The sequence below is a fragment of the Tachypleus tridentatus genome, chromosome 9 (genome assembly GCF_004210375.1).
Source record: "Tachypleus tridentatus isolate NWPU-2018 chromosome 9, ASM421037v1, whole genome shotgun sequence".
NCBI lineage: Eukaryota > Metazoa > Arthropoda > Merostomata > Xiphosura > Limulidae > Tachypleus > Tachypleus tridentatus.
The window spans coordinates 118,567,604-118,589,259 of record NC_134833.1 but is presented as its reverse complement, the minus strand read 5'-3'; the positions used below and the strand labels follow the sequence as shown (position 1 = coordinate 118,589,259).

The 21,656-nt window shown below is 33.1% G+C and overlaps 1 protein-coding gene across 2 annotated transcripts in view; it reads right to left on the bottom strand.

The window, feature by feature from the left end:
- The window catches only part of LOC143226177 (transcription factor Sp9-like), a 128,820-nt gene that overhangs the window by 40,062 nt on the left and 67,102 nt on the right, over positions 1 to 21,656 (bottom strand). Inside the window, exon 1 of one of the 2 annotated variants that reach the window (XM_076456775.1) lies at positions 1,397 to 1,738. The exons of the other annotated variant lie outside the window; for it this stretch is intronic. Within the exon in view, the coding sequence (XP_076312890.1) occupies positions 1,397 to 1,540 (144 nt within the window). The 5' untranslated portion in view covers positions 1,541 to 1,738. Of the gene's footprint in view, positions 1 to 1,396; positions 1,739 to 21,656 lie in introns of those variants that run through there. 2 annotated transcript variants of the gene reach the window in all.

The window sequence follows — 21,656 nt, the reverse complement described above, 5'->3', positions numbered from 1 at the left end:
ATCCTCACAATCATCAATATCTCTGAAACAATGATGAGCTAACAATGATGCTGAATATATCTAATAAGACTAAAAATCACTGTTGTTTGAAGCGTATATTTAATTTATGTCTCTGAGAAGTCATCTTCAGAAATCTGTTGTTGAAATCTTTTCAAACTTTGTGTTTTCATTTAGTAATATAAATGACATTGTCATTTTTTTCACATCTGTAATAAAGATGAGTCTGAGAAACATGCAATCTGATTATTTGGTCCCTTAAATGTCGTTTTTAATAGAATTAAACTATAGGCTTTATGAATCACGCACATTCACATGAGCCATCAACTGGTTTTCTAAACCAGTTTTTTTAAAAATGAAATTTTAGTTACTGCGATCACGGTGTTCTGTGTTGATGCATCAAATTGTACGAAATTAAAATGTCAATATTTAAATGTTTTCAATCGAATTATAACAAAAATGTATCTTGTAAAAAATATAAACACACTCACATTTTCTGAATCAGTGTTTGACAAAAGCTTGTATGTATGTTCGTTTGTAAGTAGAGTAGAATGCTATACCGATTGTCAGCAAACTGGCATGTACCTTTAGGGGTTTTTTTCGCTTAGATCAGAGCCTCTGACTTACCCTCGAGACCAATGTATCTTCTCGTTGTGTTGAATATAACATAAGATCAATAATAATACTAAACTCTCATGGCTCTTAGTAATTACATTGTCAAAAATATCATATATTTATTTTACATCACAGTAAAAAAAAATTTGTAAAGTCTGTAAACAACCGATTGTAAATAATACTAAAATTATATCTTTCTGTAGCGAATATGACTGATAATTTTCACAGAAACTGAGCGGAAATAAGTCCTGGAGAGTTGACTGTAGAGCGGACTGTAACAAGCGACATCTATGATTATGTCACAACGCATATTTTGCTCACGTTGCTTGTTTCACTGCTATGTTTTTCCTAAAAGTTACTGTCAGAGGTACAATCATATTTAGTTTAAAAGTTACGTATGTTTAGGCTTGAAGATACTGCAGAAGGATAATCTGTATTAGCATTTTTGTTGACCGACAATATATATTTATACATTCCAATACGAAAGGCAGTTATATATATATTCAAACAAAAACAAATTATAGAAAATATAAAGGTTTAATATAATTAGTCGTAGTTAATGTTCAAGTTCATTTTTATATCCGTTATATTGGAACAGATGTATAGCATACACAATGTTCACAGCATTTGATTCGAAGTTTTCACTTCTCAAACAAGCCTGTTTGTAAAAACGTTATATTAAGTAAAAGTTTAACATTTTCATGAATATCTTTTGGCGATTATTATTACATAGTCGCACAGTGCGTCTTAAAACTAAATTCTTTATTCTAGTTTCGCTACTTACTCCAAAATTAATGGTACTAGCCATGACTGAGTGAGGTTGTTGTTCACACTGGCCAGAGGGAGAATTTGAGGTCCCACAAAGCTCAAAAGTTGGTACCTTAGTCCACGGGCTAGCCCTCGAACACCACCAAATTTCTTGAACCATTAACGTTTGAGTTGAACCACAGTTAGTAATACGAGTTGTCTGTTGAACGCGTTCTTACAACAGCTTATCAACAAGAGAACTACTTTTATAAAACAGTTGTTTTAGTTTAGCGAATCCTACACCACGTTAGAACCCTCGAGTTTGGGAACAACGTAGCTCTTATTCGCTGCACGAGACGCACGGGTAGCTCACAGTTGAATGCTAGTGGGCCCGCCCATCACCGTGACTAATTGCGGCGTACAACTCCTTTGAAGTCTCTTGGGTTTTTTGCGTAGCCAATCGCGGCTGTATTCTATGTTGTGATGAATAGATTTTCTGACACTAGCGACACCCCGTGTTAAAAACTCTCGTTCGGATCTGCTAAACGTCAAGAGGATAGTTTTTGTTGTTGTTTTTTTCAGACTTGATAGGCAAGTCACTGTTTGCACGTTACAATGCAAAATGTACTCTTGTCTTCCTCACTGCTACATCTTCCATTCCCTCTCATTGTATTGTAACTCTTTATTTGTTTGTATTCTCTCTCCTAATTCTTTCTTCTTCCATTCATTTATTAATTATTTTTCCCAATTTGTCGGTTTTTGTTTAGTTTAAAATTTACTTTCTCCTCATCATAAGCCTTTCTGACTTTCTTATTAGATAGACACGTTCGGTTAAACATCAGATTTCTTTTTTTCAACTAAAATTTTAAGTTTTACAAGAACCGGTAATTTTCTTTGTTTGCAATTAAACACAAAGTTACAAAATAGGTTATCTATGCTCTTTCAACCACAGGTATGGAAACCAGATGTTTAGCGTCATAAGTACTAAATTTGCCGATGAGCCACTGTGGTGGTGGGAGGGTGCAACCGATGACGAGAGGGTGCTCTGGAGTGAATATCAATATTGTATTAGTTGAATAATTACTACTGTAATGTCGTACAACTGGTATAAGAGCTTCGCATTTTAACATTAGCTGAATTATGTGCTGTGGTATTCGTGTTTTTAGACATCAGAAGAAGGGAAATTATTAAAGTTTATCCACAGTTCAAAGAAGGTGCAAATGTTTAGGTTTTTAAAAAATATTTGGTATTGTAACTTTTTACATGTTAACAATTTAGTGTTATTATGGACTAATCTCTTGATGAGTGTTATTTTTAAGAGTTAGATTTGGTAGTGATATATGTCGATATATTAATTTTGAAAGTGTTATGTTTAGATATTAACTCTGTGCCATTTTTGTGTTTATATTAATAACACGAGTCAAATACCTACAATAATCTACCTTTTTTAAATGTCAGATGTCATAAATCGCAGTAATTATAGACAGTCGTTGAATTAGATGTGCAGTGTGAATTTAACATGTTAAACAACAACATGTACTTCCTATTCATTTAAGATGTGCAGGTTGAGTTATGAATGTTACGTCTAATAAATTTTTTTCTACAGTTAAAACAACTTTCGAGTTTGAATTATAGATTATTAATAACTTCTGAGCAAGGTAAGTTATCTATATAGATAATTAGTGATGGGTATAACGTACTTAATATGCAGGGCCGTAAAACAATACGTATAATATAAGAGTGCACTGATTCATCAATTGGGTACTCTCGGCCGTAATCCCAATAATATCTCAGCAGATTTTGCTAGCCTAAGCAATGTTTTACTTCTCATTAAAACATGATGCGTTAAGCCTAAATAAACATTTTATTTTCATTAATACAAGGTGTCCAATTGAACTATGAGTGTTAAACTTAACGAACATTTTACTCCTCATAAACGTAAGGTATCCAGTTTGAATTCTGGATATTGAGCTTAATGATAATTATATTACCATCTTAATAAATAGAAGATGACCAATTAGATTTATGAATGTTAAACCTAAACAACGTGTTGTTTTTTTTCCATGCAAAGTTTATGGTTGAATTATGGATAGTAAACTTAACAAAAGTTTTACTCCTCATTAATACAAAATATCTAGTTTGAGCTTTAAATGAGAAACTTAACCAACATTTTACGTTCATCAGACGTAGAGAAAGGACGCTGATTCCAGGATACAGTTTTCACTTTTGCTCTCATATTATGTTTGAATGAAAGTATGATCGATGCCCCTATGAACACTCCAAAAATAAAGAAGTGCGTACTAACAGGCCTAATTTTTGCTTTGTAAGGTCCGCAGGATATTTCCCCCAGTAACTGTCAGACCGATCCGAGAAATCTCGGGGAAACCACTGTGCCGAAATGGTTCATCCAGCAGCGCCACAGCTGGAATTTCTCGGTGACAGCGGCCTCGCACTCTATAATTGGTGTCCCGCAGGCAACTGGCAGTCGTGCGATTGCTCTACGAGAAGCTACATTTGCATTTACTAAGTATCTTAAAATGATTGTCAGATGTGGGAAGGCGGTACGTCAAGCAACTAGGAGTGGCAAGGGAAGAAACAGAGGGCCTGAAGCAATAAAGTAGGACTAGTGCACGCACTGAAGTGTATGTGGAATAAACGTTTTGTGCACAAAAAAAATCCGATTCATTTAAACGTTTCCATCCAGGAGGGCCAACACCTTGACAGGGGTTAAAGAGGTGGATGATGTCCACCCTCAAGTTTAGAGGAATCTCTCTCTGAAGAAATTTTCCGCTTATCATTCTGAACTATAAATTAATGATTAATAATTTCTGCTTGATGTGTCACTTGAATTAAACATAAATCAATCTAATAAGTGGTTAACATAAGCCTTCAAATACCATCACTATGCTAAATACTATAAAAACATCACTTCACCAAAAATGTTATATTAAAATTACGTTACGAGCAATTAACCTTGCAACCTAAACTGACAACAAGCAAGGTTTAATATCAGTGTTATCAATCCAAACGGCTTTGTGTTACGGGCAACTTTGGGTCGACTAGCGTTTCCCATTCAAACTTTTACAACTAACTTCGACCAAGTTAGCTTTCTGATATATAACTTTGTATATCGCTTTGGCTCAGCCATGATCTATTTAATAAAAACATTTACGCTTATCGGTTCATTTTGGATGTAAAACATTTTTTTTAGAGTTATTGACTCAGACTGAACTATATGATACAAACCCGTACATCTACAAGCTTAGCCAGAAATATCTGAAACCAAATTTCATATCTACAGGCTTAAAGAAACCTAAAACGAACGTTTATATCTACAGGCATAGCCAAACCTAAAACAAACTGTTATATCTACCGGCTTAGTCAAACCTAAAACAAACGCTTAAATCTACAGACTTAGCTAAATGAAACAAACGCTTACATTTAGAGGCTTAGCCAGAACTATCTGAAACAAACTTATTTTAGAGACGTAACCAAAATTAGCTGATACAACTAGTTTTGGCTCATACGAATTATTCCAAACTGGTTGTTTGTGTTTTTGTACTAATGAACGTGGACGTAGATTTAAATAACTACGTTCATATGAGGGGGTGTTTGAGTGTAAATGAATTATTATTTTTGTTTACTCAGTATGAGTAGTACAAAATATAATGACATCTATATGAGATTAAAGTTGGTATTTTCCCTATTGTGGGAGTAATCTATGGTTTTATGTATAACTGATTAGTTGTATGTAAATGTGCGTGGTCAAATTTTGTGTATTGATATCTCTCACTATTACGTATAATAAACATTTGTGAACAAGTGAATGTCTACAACAGAGTACTTGCGTGTAGGTGATAGAGCAAGATGCGGTAGTTAAGTACAGGGCATATGTATTTGTATTTATGTATTAATTGGCTTTAAGACGGATCGACACTTTCATGTTAATATATCAGTAGATGGATACATGCAGGAGGGGTGATGGTCATTTGTTTCAAGATGTGCAATTAATTTTTTTTAATGTGAGTGAGTGAGGGTATTTATAATTTATGAAGTAAATTATTGTTTATTCTGAAACGAATGATATTTTCCTGTATGGCTATACATAAAACATTTGCATTGCTCTAAAAATTTAGGATTGAAACATAATGACAAAAACATTATAGTAACATAATGGATATATTATATTTAACATTCTTTAACCAAATAAACTACAAAGTGTTGGTACAAAAGCTTTTTGGAAGCCATATTAGTATTTAGCTGTTAAGTGTATTCCATGGTTTTTCAATACTTCTTTTATTCTCTGAGGTATGGATTCAATGAGACGCTAAGACTCTTTTTGATTCCTCTATTAAGGTTTTACACGGATTATTATTCGACTTTATGTAGCAAAAATAAATACTTTTAGGGTGATATGAAAACTATCTGAAGCTAGCTTTTACTTCTACAGATCTAACAAGAACTATCTGAAGATAGCTTTTACTTCTACAGATCTAACAAGAACTATCTGAAGCTAGCTTTTACTTCTACAGACCTAACAAGAACTATCTGAAGCTAGCTTTTACTTCTACAGACCTAACAATAACTATCTGAAGCTAGCTTTTACTTCTACAGACCTAACAAGAACTATCTGAAGATAGCTTTTACTTCTACAGACCTAACAAGAACTATCTGAAGATAGCTTTAACTTCAACACACCTAACAAGAACTACCTGATACAAGTGTTGTGGTGTTGACTTGGATTCGATCCTGTATTTATTTGATGATAATCCGGTCGTTATCCTCTGGAATAGGATCTTCATCAGTATAAATTGAATTAAGTATCTGAATGTTTTTAAGAACAGTATCTAAGTTTTAATTACTTCTATATTGACTAAGTACTTTGTGAAAATGTGTCAGGCTTCTTCTATCTGTTTTTTTTTCGTATTATTTATTTGTTATTCTAATTTATCATATGATATTTTTCTCTAAAATGATGGGATATTGCATACTAATCAGGATAGTAATGTATATCTACTATGGTCCTAATTTCTGTATCTTGTTTATCATGTTTTTTCGATGTTTTACAGTCCATATTCACAGTGGATTCTTCAAATCATGTTTTTTTTTTTTTCTACCAGTTGGGTCTTTAGGTATTATGATAGGATTATATTGTCAATTCTGAATAATATTCTGACTTCGTGTAATATTTTCCTTATCTACAGTAATTGTTATGGTATATGGGTTATGTGTCTCTGTAACTCACCAGATTTTCATCAAGAAAAGCCAGGATCAAATCGCACTACCAACTCACAAATAATCCTTCTAGTAGTTAGAAGACGAAACACAGAAAACAAATTAGTTAGTAACTAGCCATAGTAATAAAGTTACCGATTATAATTAAACTTGGGTGCTGACAACGATGTTATTTTTATCAGGGTTAAGTTTTTCACATGAGCTTAAGCTGGTATTATTTCTTACAATCAGAGTGTCAAAGAAAACTGTTATGAAATAGTTCATGCTGTCAGAGCTACTAGCGAGCCCTATTCCATTTCTTTTGTTGGTAGTTCACACGTCCCTAGTTGATTACAGAAATAATTTTCATTTGTTTTGAATTTCGCGCAAAGCTATACGAGGCCTATCTGCGCTAGCTGTTTTAATTCAGCAATATAAGTCTAGAGGGAAGGTAGCTAGTCATCACCACCCACTACCAACGTTTGCGCTACTCTTTCATCAACGATTAGTAAAATTGACCGTCACATTACAAGGCCCCCCACGGGTGAAAGGGCGAGCATGTTTGGCGAGACGTGGGATTCGATTTTGTGACCCTCAGACTGTAAGTCAAGCGCCCTAACCACCTGGCCATGCCTTGTCTCCAGGAACAAGGGGCTTATTAACTTGTTTGATTGTTGTTAGATATAAAGATATGCAATGGGCTACCTGTGTTCTGCTCACTGCAATTATCGAAACCTGAGTTTTAGCGATATAAGCTCTCAGACTTAACATGTTATACCACGGATGGGAGATTACCACTCCAGTAAACAACTAGTTTTCTTTTTAATAATATCTTTTAATCAATAGGTAATACAGCTTATTCCAATATGTCATTCAACTTATTCACGTTATAATTAAAACCTAAATATAACGTTTCGCCATTCAGCTTACTCGTGGTAAACTACCAATAAGAAAAAATTAATGCTAAAACCCAAATATAACAACTAATCAGTAGCTGAGTCAAAGAACATTGCTTTATTTGCCAAAATAAAAGTCCTTTATGGAAAGGCGAAGGATAATTATGCAATAAAAAGTGTTGATAACAAACGTTATATTGTGGGAAGAAGTTAAATTTATTAATCAAAGTTTAGAAAATTCAGGTCACTGGATTGACGGGACAAGGGTTAACTGTCTATTATATACCGTATCGCGCTTTATATATATATCTAAAGTAAACTGGTGAGTACCATTGCAAATATTTAATTACAGTAGTTATTTCCCGCGAAACCAGAATACATAAAACAAATGTTTTTATAATAGCAGCTATGTCTCGTCATAACTTCCACGTCGAAAACGATGGTCCTCCGTTGGACCAGTGGCTCACAGCGCCTGATTACCCGTGGTGAACATCTTATCACTAAAACAAAATAAACAACAAAAACAATATCCACACTTTAACTGTTTTGGGCATGAATTGTTTTTTAATTTCATCGTTGCTCTGGTATTTTGTTTTTTACTGTTGTTACCATGATTCTAATTAAAAGTAAAAAACGTCCTGATTATGAAATTCTTAATTGTTGGGAATATAAAAGCGTGGATCTGAACGAGCCGTCTGATGATCAAAATTAGGCACAAAGGAAAATGCATCAGGCAGACTTTACAGCAACTTTACTCGGACTACTAGGTCTGTCGACGAAACCCAGATACTCGTCTTATATAATATGTAAGTGAAGTATTGGGCAGTTTTTGTTTTAGTATTATTTATGTGCAAAAACTGGAAAAATCTCCACACTTGGACATCATTGAATCTAAGCTATGAAAGCTTGTATTTCTTTTTTTTTGCATCTATTTACAAAGAAGCACTTCTAATAACGTATTTGGAACAAAAAAGGTTTTTTATTAGAAATAAATGAATAGTTTTCTTTTCTTCGCTACTTGAAATATCATTAATTTAATGAGACGTGCATATATTTTAAATACAAACTGTTTTATCGCTTAATGAGTTATACACACGTGAATATTTCTGTAACATCAATCTTATTTCAGAGGCAAAATAAAAATACTTTTTTGATAAACGATTTTTATCTAAAAAAAACGGAGACCTTTCTAAAGACGTAACCCTTTTGTGATAAAATCAATATTTTTTATTAGAGTTTATTTGTGTTTACAAAAAAAACTGGATATATTTCTAAGCAGAACAAAAGCTGTCAAATAAAACTCAAAATTTTATTCAAAGTTTTTTTTTTTTTTGTTTACAAAAACTGAAGCATTTCTAAAGACGTAACCCTTTTGTAATAAAACTAACACATTTGTTAGAGTTTATTATATCGTTCCTCGCTGGGATAGCGGTAAGTCTACAGATTTACAATGCTAAAATCAGGGGTTTCGATTTCCCATCGGTGGACACAACAGGTAGCCTAATGTGGCTTTGCTATAAGAAAAACTCACGTTAGGGTTTATTTTTGTTTACGAAAATTGTAGACTATTATAAAGACATAACCCTTTTGTAATAAAACTAATAATTTGATAAGAGCTTATTTACGTTTGTAAAAGCTGGGGCTAAGACCCTTTTCTAATTAAAATCATTTTTTGTTAGTTTGTTTTTGTTTATAAAAATTTAAGATCTACCTTTAGAGTCAGCTCCTTAGTATAGGATCGAAGTCTGGACCTCATGCACAACGCGACTGCTGTTCTACCTACTCTGAAGGGTCAGTCCATTCAACTATTTTTAAGGAAACACATTTTTATAACTCAAATTATCATATTCATACGTTGTCCCTTGGCGGGAAGGCAGTAAGTTTACGGACTCGAAACGCTAAAATCCGAAATTCGATTCCTTGTGGTGGATACGGAAGATAGTTTAGCATAACTTTGCTCTAAAACAAACGTATTTGTTAGATAAAACCGAAAATTGTTTACGCCAGCAATTATTTTTTTATGTCGTGAACCGGAAATGAACAAGTGACTTCTGTTTACAAAAAAAACAACTACATTCTTTCTATCATGAATAAAAGAATACGTTTCTGAAAGTATTTCTATGTGCAAGAACTGCGGGCGTTTCAAGAGATTGTTTTCATTTGAAACTATCTACAGACATGTCTGGAAAACCAGATAATTGTGAGAGCTTCTAAAGCTAAAATTTTAAGTTCGATACCCACAGTGGGTACGTCACCATTTTTTAGTTATGCGTTCAGAAGCAAACACGAATATTGTTAAAGTTACCTAAAAATGTGATCCTTTTTTCTATTTAAAGAAGTACATCTTTAACAATTAGAGTTTTAGTTTCTTTATAGTAATACAGAAACTACTTACGTGTTAGAAACTACACGTAAAATTATGGGGGCTAATTGTTGTAAAATCTTCTGACGAAACAATATCGACAGTTCAATGTGTATGCCAGTTAGATGAGGCATCTATGTATTATATTAGACATTTTTCTCTAGAGTTCTTTGTCTGATGAAAACTGTCTTAGGTTTATAATCTTTGCATGAGAAATATTTTTCGTTTTTACTCAGAGGCAGACCACACAGAAAGGGACGCCTCCAGGCATGCTTCATTCTATATCTAAATCAAACCTAGCTGCGGAGTCACTTATATAGAATTTGTGAATAAACAATAAGACCCCAAAATTAATAGAAATGAATTATGAGTTAGTAAACCGCCGCTTACATAAATAATCACCCCATCTATCACTATAGATGTCTCCACCTGTCTCAGGAGAGAGTCACTGGTGTTTACTGCAATGCTGTGTAAGTCGAATTATTTTGCTTTTAGAAGTGATAAATGGAAATGTGCCACGTGAAATACTATACAAATCTTGTGGGTTTTTTTTCAAGCTAAACTATCTTAGTTTCAGTTTAAGTTATTCGACTGAATCTGATTCTGTGGCACTGCGAACGCTCAAAAAGTGAAGGTGTGGTTTCAGGACAGTTGGTATGGGTATTAACACTTTTATTAATAAAGCAGAGAACAACGTTTCGACCTTCTTAGGTCATCTTCAAGTTAACCTGCTTTATCAGTAAAAGTGTTAATACCTATACCAGCCGTTTTGAGACATATTTTTACTTGAAGTGGGTTTTCCGTTATCACGAAAGGTGTAATATCACTCACTGTCTCAACACCTACAATGTAATTTAAAACTGGTTATTTTAAATGTTATTGTTTTTATGTAACAGAAACGAAAACATTTTGTACACCATGTAGATAGTAGCGTTTTTAGTATATATTTAAAATGGATACATAAAAGTAGCTAATAATTCTTATAGAAATCTTATTTCGTATCGAAACACACATACATACTTCACGAATTTTTCGAAAGCTTCTCATCCTGTTGAAAAGTGAATTTGTGTCACCATTAGTAAGGTGAAAGGAAGTTCAAAGGCATATATTTGTATCAGCTATTTATTTTTTTACCACGTAAAACATACACAATATGTATGCATTATTGCATAACTTATCACAGTCCTTCAGCGATTACCATTACAGTAATATACCTCTTTTACTTTGTTAATGAATATTTGTGTCGGTTTGAGAGGTAGAACGTACAGAATATTTGAGGATTTTCATTGTTTCGTTATCCACTGTCTGAAATGCAGAAACTGTTTTTATTATTATGAGTGTTCGAATCGAGAATCGAAGTGTTCAGATGTTCGTCGGGTATTATTAAATTAATTGTTGAAAAGAACACGAAGTTCAGTGAACGTAACCATCGATTTCATAGTTTATGAATAGTTTATTTCATCTTTGACGTTTGCTACAGTCTTCTATTACGTATGACAAGTTGTAGGCTCACAAATATCGTTTTCACTTTGAACACAAATTTATTAGCTAATGCTACTACGACTAATTTACAAATAAAATTATTTTTTTACTTGTGCAATTTTATAGCCAATCAAGCGATTAAGTAAAATAAACACGATGACTAACACTGTTCTGAAAACATCATGAACTTCATAATCACTGAACGAATTAAAAATCTGACTAATTGCTTCACAGATACTTATAATGCATCATTGATTCTAGATATTTCGCCAAGTCTGTCTTATTAAAATTCACAAACATTTTAGGTATTTTTGGGTTACTTTTATAAACTACCCAAGTCTATCATCATCATCACATTATTGATCTCTATAGTAAGTTTTGTTTTTACTTTTTAATTGTTCGTTTTCTTTCTTTGTATTTCGTGACTTCTAATTATTGGTTTCAATGTTATATTTGCCAACAATGAACCATTAAAAAAGGCCCATTATATTAAACCACAGTATCCAAAATAGCTCAAACTCTACAGGGTGGCCCGTATGTCTTTACCCATCCATATATCTTGTGTATCCAGTGTATCTGTGTTCTGTCCCTCATTCTCGCTGCATAATATTATGCGACGCCATGTTCTGTGAGACATTTTTCTCAACATAGCAGGGGTTATTGTTCCAAATGTTGCGGTAACAGCTGCCTTCAACTCATCATTAGTATTATTGAATATAACATAATAACATATGGATGGGTAGGGACTTACGGGCCATCCTGTATATGTTGTTTTTTCTTAGTTGCTCCCCAGTAGCAAAATTGTATGTTTACGTACTTGCGACGCTAGAGCCCTGGTTTCTGCACCTATTGTGGGCATAGCACAGATAGCCCTTTATGTAGCTTTGTGCTCAAGTACAAACAAAGTTACAGTCACTTGCACGTCCATTTACTGTCACCCATGATAATCTCCTGAGACAACAACGATCTTAGTTTCAGACAAAAAAAAAAAGAAGAAAAACAAGAGAGCCATATTTAGTATCTGTTCACTTCGTGTTACCACTAAAATGGCTCCCTAAACGCTCTTTAAAATGAGACTTCTAGCAGTGAAAACGTTCATGATTCTTTCAAGTTTACCTTGCCCATAGGTGATTCTGCGATTTATTATTGTAATTTTCGGCTTCCTGCCGTTAATACTGTAGAATTAGTAGGATTCCAGCAAAAAAAAAAAGTCACGTGGGAAAATAAAACCCGTTCAAGTTCGCACGTGTTGTGAACGAGCTGCATAATCACTGCCACGCGGCATGGCGCTGGTAACAAGTGAAAACGATGCGTCTTTCGATATGTTGCAGCACCAAAAAAGGAGACACTTTCTCGTGTTGTTTTCCCGAGATATTCTTGGGATAATTAATTAAAAATACAACAATAGAATATTTTACAGCAGTAAAGTTTAAATGTTATGGTTGCAACATTTCGACCCGAACGGGGCCATTATTAGGCAATCATTAAAATCAAAACTTGCCTGCTGTAATAGTCGCTGTTCTTATACTTTGAATTAATCATTCATTTCGGTAAGTACCTCGCTAAACATTAATTCTTGGGATAAGTTGGGAAAAGTGTTTAAGGGATTTATTTCAGTTAATTATTATATTACGTTAAAACTTATCGTACCCTGGCTCTGTTAGCAATGAAGACAGTAACGATTAAATTAGAACATCCTTGTTTTCTCTAAATGGTGCTCTAAATAGATTTCCATTTTATTTCAATATAAGAAAAAAATATAAAATAATAGCATTTTTTTCTGTTTATACTTTTTACTTTTTCTCTACGACTTCAATCACAATTTTTACACCCTGGTGGTTGGCCCAGTCTGCAACAATATAAGGTGTTTTGTGACAATATTCGAACTTGCAACCATCAAATTGTGGGTCAAACACCCTTACAACCAGACAGTTTATCCTTTTTTAAAGTAATTTAGGTACGGCGTCCAAATCACGCATTTTTAGCCTTAATCCTGACGGAAAAACAAACAGAAATGCTATTCACTGTAGCAGAAGAGTCGGGTCACACTTTACTGCAGCAGGAAATCCACGCCACATTGTTTTGTCATTACGTAAGTGTTGTGATTTGCGACACTCGCTTGTCTATGTGCGGCACATTATGTTCTATATCAACTTGCTCTAATTTATCTGTCAACGCTCAGCAGTGTTGTAAACTCACTTAGTAAGAAAAGCAAACATTAAGAAAATTAGCAACATATATTAAGTGAAATCCAAGATAAGAAAATAGTTGTAGGTTTCAATAATCTAGAAAATACTTCATTGAAGAAATGTTCTTCAGAAAAAAGATATTTAAAATACAATAATAACTATTCAAGCAGATACTTAAGTTGAAATTTTCCTTGAATGGCACTTGGATAAATTTTTTTTTGGACTAGAATAATTTATTTCAGAACGATATTTGAAATACAATAACAATAACTGTCGTTGAGATGAACGTCAGACGAGATTAACAAGTGTCAAAGTAACGCATGAAATCTCTGTAATGAAAAGAACAATGTGTGTCAATTAGTCTGTGTGTGCGTGTGCGTGTTAGCTCACATGGAAAACCACTATTTCTATTGTATAATTGTACAGTGGTACATTCACATATGTACGAGTAGAAAACTACAAAGTTTGTAGAAATAACTTTAAATAGAATTACTTGAGTATTGTAAAAACACGCAAGAAAACACAATACATTTCTTAACTTTTCAATGGTTTATAATGAACGCAATACCGTTATATCTTCATACATATCAGTAGTTAAACCTAAAGTTTTAGTATGCTTTTTACACGAAGTACGAGCTTGTCTGCCTTGTAAAACGTATAGCACTCAATCTTGGTAGACACTACCACAGAACTTCATACTTCATTGTTCCATCATTATAACAGTTCAATATTTCACAACTATTATGCATTTCCTACTCAATACAGGCGCTCAAAATATCAACAATTAGACCTAATGTTTAAATACGCTTCGTATGCGAAGCATGAGTTTACCCGTCAGTGTAATATTAATTGCATACATACAATCCCGTGGGTTGGCGCAAACAGACATACCAACTTATCATTAGTAAGAATGTTTAAACACTCTGTATCTGCCATATCCAATGCTTACGAGGAGTTATTTTCAACGCCAGGGATTTTGAGGCTAAATTGGAAAAGACAGTCATAGTAATTAATGGTTGAGGCGCTATTTCTATTAACAAATTCTTTGACAACGACTGTTATGGTGTGAACTGAATTAAGTTGGTGAAGTGTAATCTTTAATGTTACCAGGCCACAATACACAAAATTTCACCCCATTTGTCTATAGCTAGCATGTTTTAATTTAATTTCTTTATCAGTGCGTTTTAACACGCGTGTTTCTAATTTATTCTATATGTAGCATTTGCATTATATACAGTTGAACAGCTGTATGTCTGCTTGCTTGCTTGCTGCGCGCGAAAGCGGGTTTCAACACTCGTATTAGGCAGAGCACAAGTTGCCCATTGTGTAATTTTGTGCTTAACTTCAAACAAACAAAATTTTTATTACTTCTGCATTTTAGTCTGTAGTTAGATATGTTTTAATTCCCATATCTGTATTTTAGTATATAGCTAGCACGTTTTATTCAAATATCTGTATATACGTATGCAGCATATTTCAATTCTCATGTCTCAGTTTTGATCTTTGGCTAGCATGTTTTACTTCTGATTTGTATTTTAGTCTGTAACTTACATGTTTTTATTCTCATGTATTTGTTCTAGTTTATGGCTAGTATGTTTTATTCTCATATCTGTATTTCAGTCCGTACCTAACACGTCTTAAATCTGATATCTGTATTTTAGTCTGTGCCTAACATGTTTTAAACCTTATATTTGTATTTTAGTTTGTTATTAGTTGGATCTTAAAAAAGTGATCGGTAAATTATGGTGCTCGAAATGAGAAAGTCACGAAGCCATTGCGGAATAGAAACAGAGCAGGTGATGTCAAGTCACGAGAAAACGCTTAACGTCAAAATGTTTTGTTCGAAACACCATCATATCATAACTGCTTGTGATCGAAAAGCAAACTGTTGTCATTAACGGTTCCATAACTTTCTTCGCCTCTCAAAGATGAACAATCTATTACATCATTTTGTAAAAACCCAAATTACACAGCTGACATTCGTGTATCAAACACCATAAGTTAGTGAGCACAGTTAAGTGAATATGTTTATGTGTGTTTTATTATACGAAGAAATACATCACCAACATTAGAAAAGAAAAGTACCCTTATTTCAATAAGAAACTCAAGACAATATTTCAGTCTGTGATATTTTTTTTACAGATGTATATCATGTGGTTGTTACAATTCAGGCTGTTTGGATCACTTGAATAGAATAGTTTCATATTTAGAAAACCCTTCTATCGCATTTAGTTTTTGCTGTTGGAGGGATAACATCCCTGATTCATGAACATTTATTGATACAAAAGATTGGAAAATAATTATAATGAAAAAACTGACCTCTTCCGGTACATTTCAATAAAGCCTCGTTTCCTTTTTACATGGATGCCATCTTGTGGGTCAGCGATAAAAGTACGGACTTACAACGCTAAAATTTGGAGTTCGATTTCCCCACATGTGTAGACAGCAACTATGAAGTTTTGCATTAAAAACGTACAGCAACAGCTAGTCTATTTCATGTTTGATATGTCTATATCTCTAGAAATTAGAGTATTTTATATTTTAAATGTCTATATCTCTAGAAATTAGAGTATTTTATATTTTAAATGTCTATATCTCTAGAAACTAGAGTATTTTGTTTGATACGTGTTAAATATATCAGTTAAATTAATCACTGGTAATAGAATGAATGAAAAAGGTACAAGTATTCTGAAAAGGAATACCCAAAGAAACTTTCTTAACAGAGAGAGAGAAAACAAAGTCTAATAATAAAGAAAGAAGACGGTTGGAACGATATTATCGATGTTTTAGAAAACATTTATTCCAACATTTTTAACGATGTTCTGAAAAATAACTCAGTTTACATATGAGATAAAACTGAAATAATATTTGAAAACATAAAGATGTATGTATGTATAACACACAAAGTAAATTAGTAATTGGACTTTCAACTTAAATGTTTTTTTATGCACACATAGGCTAAATGTCCAGATTAGAATTCAAATATAATCGCCTCTAATATTTATCTACTAAACAAAGTAAAGGCAGCCAATTAGCAATATTCATCGCCATGTGAGCTTTGTCCGATTTTTGTAATCGAATTACAGCAATGACTATTACTTCCATAACCTTCTATGATTCACAGCTGGACCACTATATCACACTGTGGTTCGTAGTAAATTATTGAACAAAGAAAATTAGCCTCATTGTGAAACAAGCAAAAATGAATAAAATATATTTATGTATAAAAAAAGTGTTAAATAACATGTGACCTCGCCCTATGTATTTCCATTTGCATTGTATTTCTACCTGCTTTCTCTCTCTCCGTGTGCGCGACTTGAGGATAACTGTAGCATAGGAATAAAATTACAATAAATAATGGTAGACGATATCGAGATACCATGACATTGTGCTGCTATACATGTGAAATTAGTGCTAGCTTAATTCTTGGAAAATGAAGAGAACTTACACGTGTCTTATACAGCACCTGAGTGGGCGTGGTGATTAGTGCTCGTCCTCTCAGGTGTTGATGCGCTTTTCTTCGAAGAAACATCGCAAGGAATCTATGTTAACAGCCATAATGATGTAAGGACTGGGTTGTCCTGTGTCCCGTGGCCTCGTTCTTCGTCACTCTCATCGTTGCTAGGATGCTGTAGTTACTCTGTTTTAAGGTAGCGCGAGGTTCCAGTATTATGCTTGAAAGTCGTGTGAAAGATGCTCTGTCTTACAAACTAGCGTATTTTCTTAACGAGCTTTATATTACCAGCGTGGGTGTCTGGGTTATTCTATATATCAGTTTGTTTCTTTCCACAGTGGCTACCATCCATCTTGCAGCCGTCATTATCGTCTTACTATTTTCCTCTCAGTGTAACGTATAATTTAAGCCTGTAATTGGATTTAAATTTTGTCTGTCAGTTCATTCAACTGAATTCTATATACAAAAAGATCACGTGGTTTTTTTGCAGATGTAACCTGACTGTGTTTCATAAAAAACTAAAAAACAAAGTGATCAAGGATCACAGTTTTCTAAACCAGATTTACTTTATCTGTGACGTTCTTTGTCAAGGAATAATTAGCATAAAGGATAATTTTTGCCTCTACGATAACAGGAGGTTCGAAACACTGAGGAAGTTAATGTAGCAACGAACTGTAAGAAGGCTTGATAAAACAATAAAAACTAACTTGACTGTTTTTTCAAACAAAAACGACTGAAGGACTGTAATTAAATGTAAAATACTCGAATGTTAGAATGAAATGAGTTTGGTAAACTCTGGAGCATTGAAATTACAGTTAAACTGCTAAAGTGAAAAAAACCCAACTGTAACTGGTTTGATGGTTCTTTATCTTTAATAAAGAAAATCAGTATTAACGTCCCATCTAATTCTGGAAGCAGCGAAACCTTTTAATACAGACAATGTTTTAAAGAAATGACGCTCGTTCATTATTGGATCTCAGGGCAAGAGAATGTCTTGTAAGAGACTCAAACTTGAATCATGTAGTAGATTAGTGCTGTTTACTCATGACTGGAATTATGAATTTTAGCGAATTATTGAACTTAAATGTTCTTAACAAACCAAATGACACTTCTTCTTTGCCAATATGCCAGGCTTTGCCAGGTGGTTAAAGCACTAGACTCGTAATCTGAGGTTTGCCGGTTCGAATCCCCGTCACATCAAACATGCTCGACCTTTAAGACATGGGGACGTTATATAATGTTACGGTCAATCTCATTATTCGTCATTAAAAGAGCAGCCCAAGAGTCGGCGGTGAGTGGTAATAACTAGCTGTCTTCCCTTTAGTCTTACACTGCAAAATTATGGACGTCTAACACAGGAAGTCCTCATGTAGCTTTACACAAAATTAAAAACAATTTTTGTCAAGGAAAAGAAGAGCAGAAATAATAGGAAAATCTGTAACTGGGTAATTTTTTATGGTGTTAATGTTTACTGTTCAGAAACTTCTAGTTTACATTTTTTTAAAAAAGATTACCATATAAAAATTAGCTATTCTTTTTATAGAATATTAAATAAAGAAGTTATTTTTTATGTAAATACTGCTAGTACGAGGAGTTCAAAACCTAACAAAGGCATGGCACAAGAAAACTCACTTTGTTTGTTAAAGATTTGTTGCTTGTAAGAAAGAAATTGTTAAATAAATGTTGGATAGCCGTATGATTGAAGAGTTTATCTGGGCATTTCAACTGTTTGTTACAAGAAGGAAAGAGCTACTTAGAATGTAATTTGGGGAACAAGTAAGCAGACTCGTGCTATATTTGTCATAAATATTTTCATATTTATGACAATTGTATTACTAATATAATACTATAAGAACATAATTACCTGTCTGTACTCATTATTCTGCAATATATATGTGCATGAATATATGATAAGGCAAAATCAGTGGTTAGGGTTAGTTACAGTATAGAGACAAAGCGAGCCTCTAATGGTCAGTTGAGGGAGTTATTTGTAAGTATTGTAAAGAGAAGAGTTTTATGAGCAGAGAGAATATTAGTGTGTATCTTGGGAAACTTTCACGTCAAACTTCACTAGCTGAATACAAAAGTTGGTTGACTCTATAATCGTTGCTATGGGCTTTTCGTCTAGACTTGTCTGCGTTATAAATCCTTTAACTAAACCTCATGGTTCATAGGTCATGAGTAACTAGTGTTATATGTAATGATTATGATATTTGCTTTGTAATATTATACGAGATGTCAATTATATTTATTCTGCAGTGTTTTGTTATATGGCGATGGTATTAACTCTACAGTGTTTTGCCATATGGTGATTATATTCCCATCACGTTTTTATTACATCGTTATGATTTCACTCTACAGTGTTTTGTTATATGGTGATAATTTCACTCTATAGTTTTTTGTTATATGGTGATGATATTCACTCTGTAGTGTTTTGCTATATGGTGATGATATACACTCGACATTGTTTTGTTATATGGTGATGATATACACTCGACATTGTTTTGTTATATAATGACTATATTCACTATGCAGTGTTTTGTTATATGGTATTATATTCATTCTGAAATGTTTTTTATATGGTGATGATTTCACTCTACAGTGTTTTGTTATATTGTGACTATATTCACTCTGTAGTTGTGTGGTGATTATATTGATTTTACAGTGTTTTGTGATATGGTGATTATATTCGCTTTGCAGGTTTTTATTACATGGTGATGATTTCATTGAACAGTGTTTTGTTATATGGTGATTATAGTAACTATGCGTTATTTTGTTATATGGTGATGATTTCATTCTACACTGTTTTTTTATATGGTGATCATATTCACTCTACAAAGTTTTGTCATATGGTGATTATATTCACTCTACAGTATTTTGTTATATTGTAACTATATTCACTCTACAGTGTTTTGTTATATGGTGATGATATTCACTCTGCAGTTTTTTGTTGTATGGTGATTATATTCATATTGTAATGTTTTGTTATATGGTGATTACATTCACTCTAAGCACAGAGAGCCCTCGAGTAGCTTTGTGGGAAGTTCAAAACAAACAAACAAATACTCACTCTGGAAAGTTTTCTTATATGGTGATCATTTCACTCTATAATGTATTGTTATATTGTGACTATATTAACTATGCGGTATTTTGTTATGTGATGATGATTTCATTCTACAGATTTTTGTTACAAGGTGATGATATTCACTCTACAAAGTTTTGTCATATGGTGATTATATACGCACTGTCGTCTTTTGTGATATGATGATGATATTCACTCTAGAGTGTTTTATTATATAGTAATAATATTCACTCTACAGTGTTTTATCATGTGGTGATTATATTTACTTTGTAGTGTTTTGTTATATGGTGAAGATATTCACTCTACAGTATTTTGTCATATGGTGATGATTTCACTGTACAGTGTTTTGTTATGTGATAACGATATTCACTCTGCAATGTTTTGTCATTTGGTGATGACTTTACTTTTCAGTGTTTTGTTATATGGTGATTACCTTCACTCTGCAGTATATTGTTATAGTGACCATATTCACTCGGTAGTGTTTTGTTGTATGGTGGTTATATTCGCCCTACAGGTTTTTATTACATGGTGATGATTTCATTGAACAGTATTTTGTTATATGATGACTATATTAACTCTGCGGTATTTTGTTGTATGGTGATGATATTCACTGTATAAAGTTTCGTCATATGGGGATTATGTTCACACCGTTGTCTTTTGTTATATGGTGATATTATTAACTCTACAAAGTTTTGTCATATAGTGATTATATTCACACTATTGTTTTTTGTCATATAGTGATTATATTCACACTATTTTTTTGTCATATAGTGATTATATTCACTATACAATGTTTTGTTATATAGTGATTATATTCATTCTGCAGTGTTTTGAAATATGGTGATTATATTCGCTCTACAGGTTTTTATTACATGGTGATGATTTTATTGAACACTGTTTTGTTATATGGTGATCATATTCAATCTACAAAATTTTGTCATATGGTGATTATGTTCACACTGTTGTCTTTTGTTATATGGTGATGATATTCACTCTACAGTGGTTTGTTATATTGTGAATATCTTTACTATGCAGTGTTTTGTCATATGGCGATTATATTCACTCTGCAGTGTTTTGTCATATGGTGATTATATTCACTCTACAGTGGTTTGTTATATTGTGAATATCTTCACTATGCAGTGTTTTGTCATATGGCGATTATATTCACTCTGCAGTGTTTTGTCATATGGTGATTATGTTCACTCCACAGGTTCTTATTACATGATGATGATTTCACTCTACAGTGCTTTGTTATATGATGATGATATTCACTCTGCAGTGGTTTGTTATATTGTGACTGTATTCACTATACTGTGTTTTGTCATATGGCGATGATATTCACTCTACAGTGTTTAGTTATATGGTGATCATATTCACTATACAGTGTTTTGTTATATTGCGACTATATTCACTCTACAGTGTTTTGTTATATTTTGATGATATTTACGCTACCGTGTTTTGTCATATGGCAAATATATTCAATCTACAGTGTTTTGTTATATTATGATTCTATTCACAATGCAATGTTTTTTATATGATGATGATATTCACTATACAGTGTTTTGGTTTATCATGACTATATTCACTATTCAGTGTTTTGTTATATGGTGATTATATT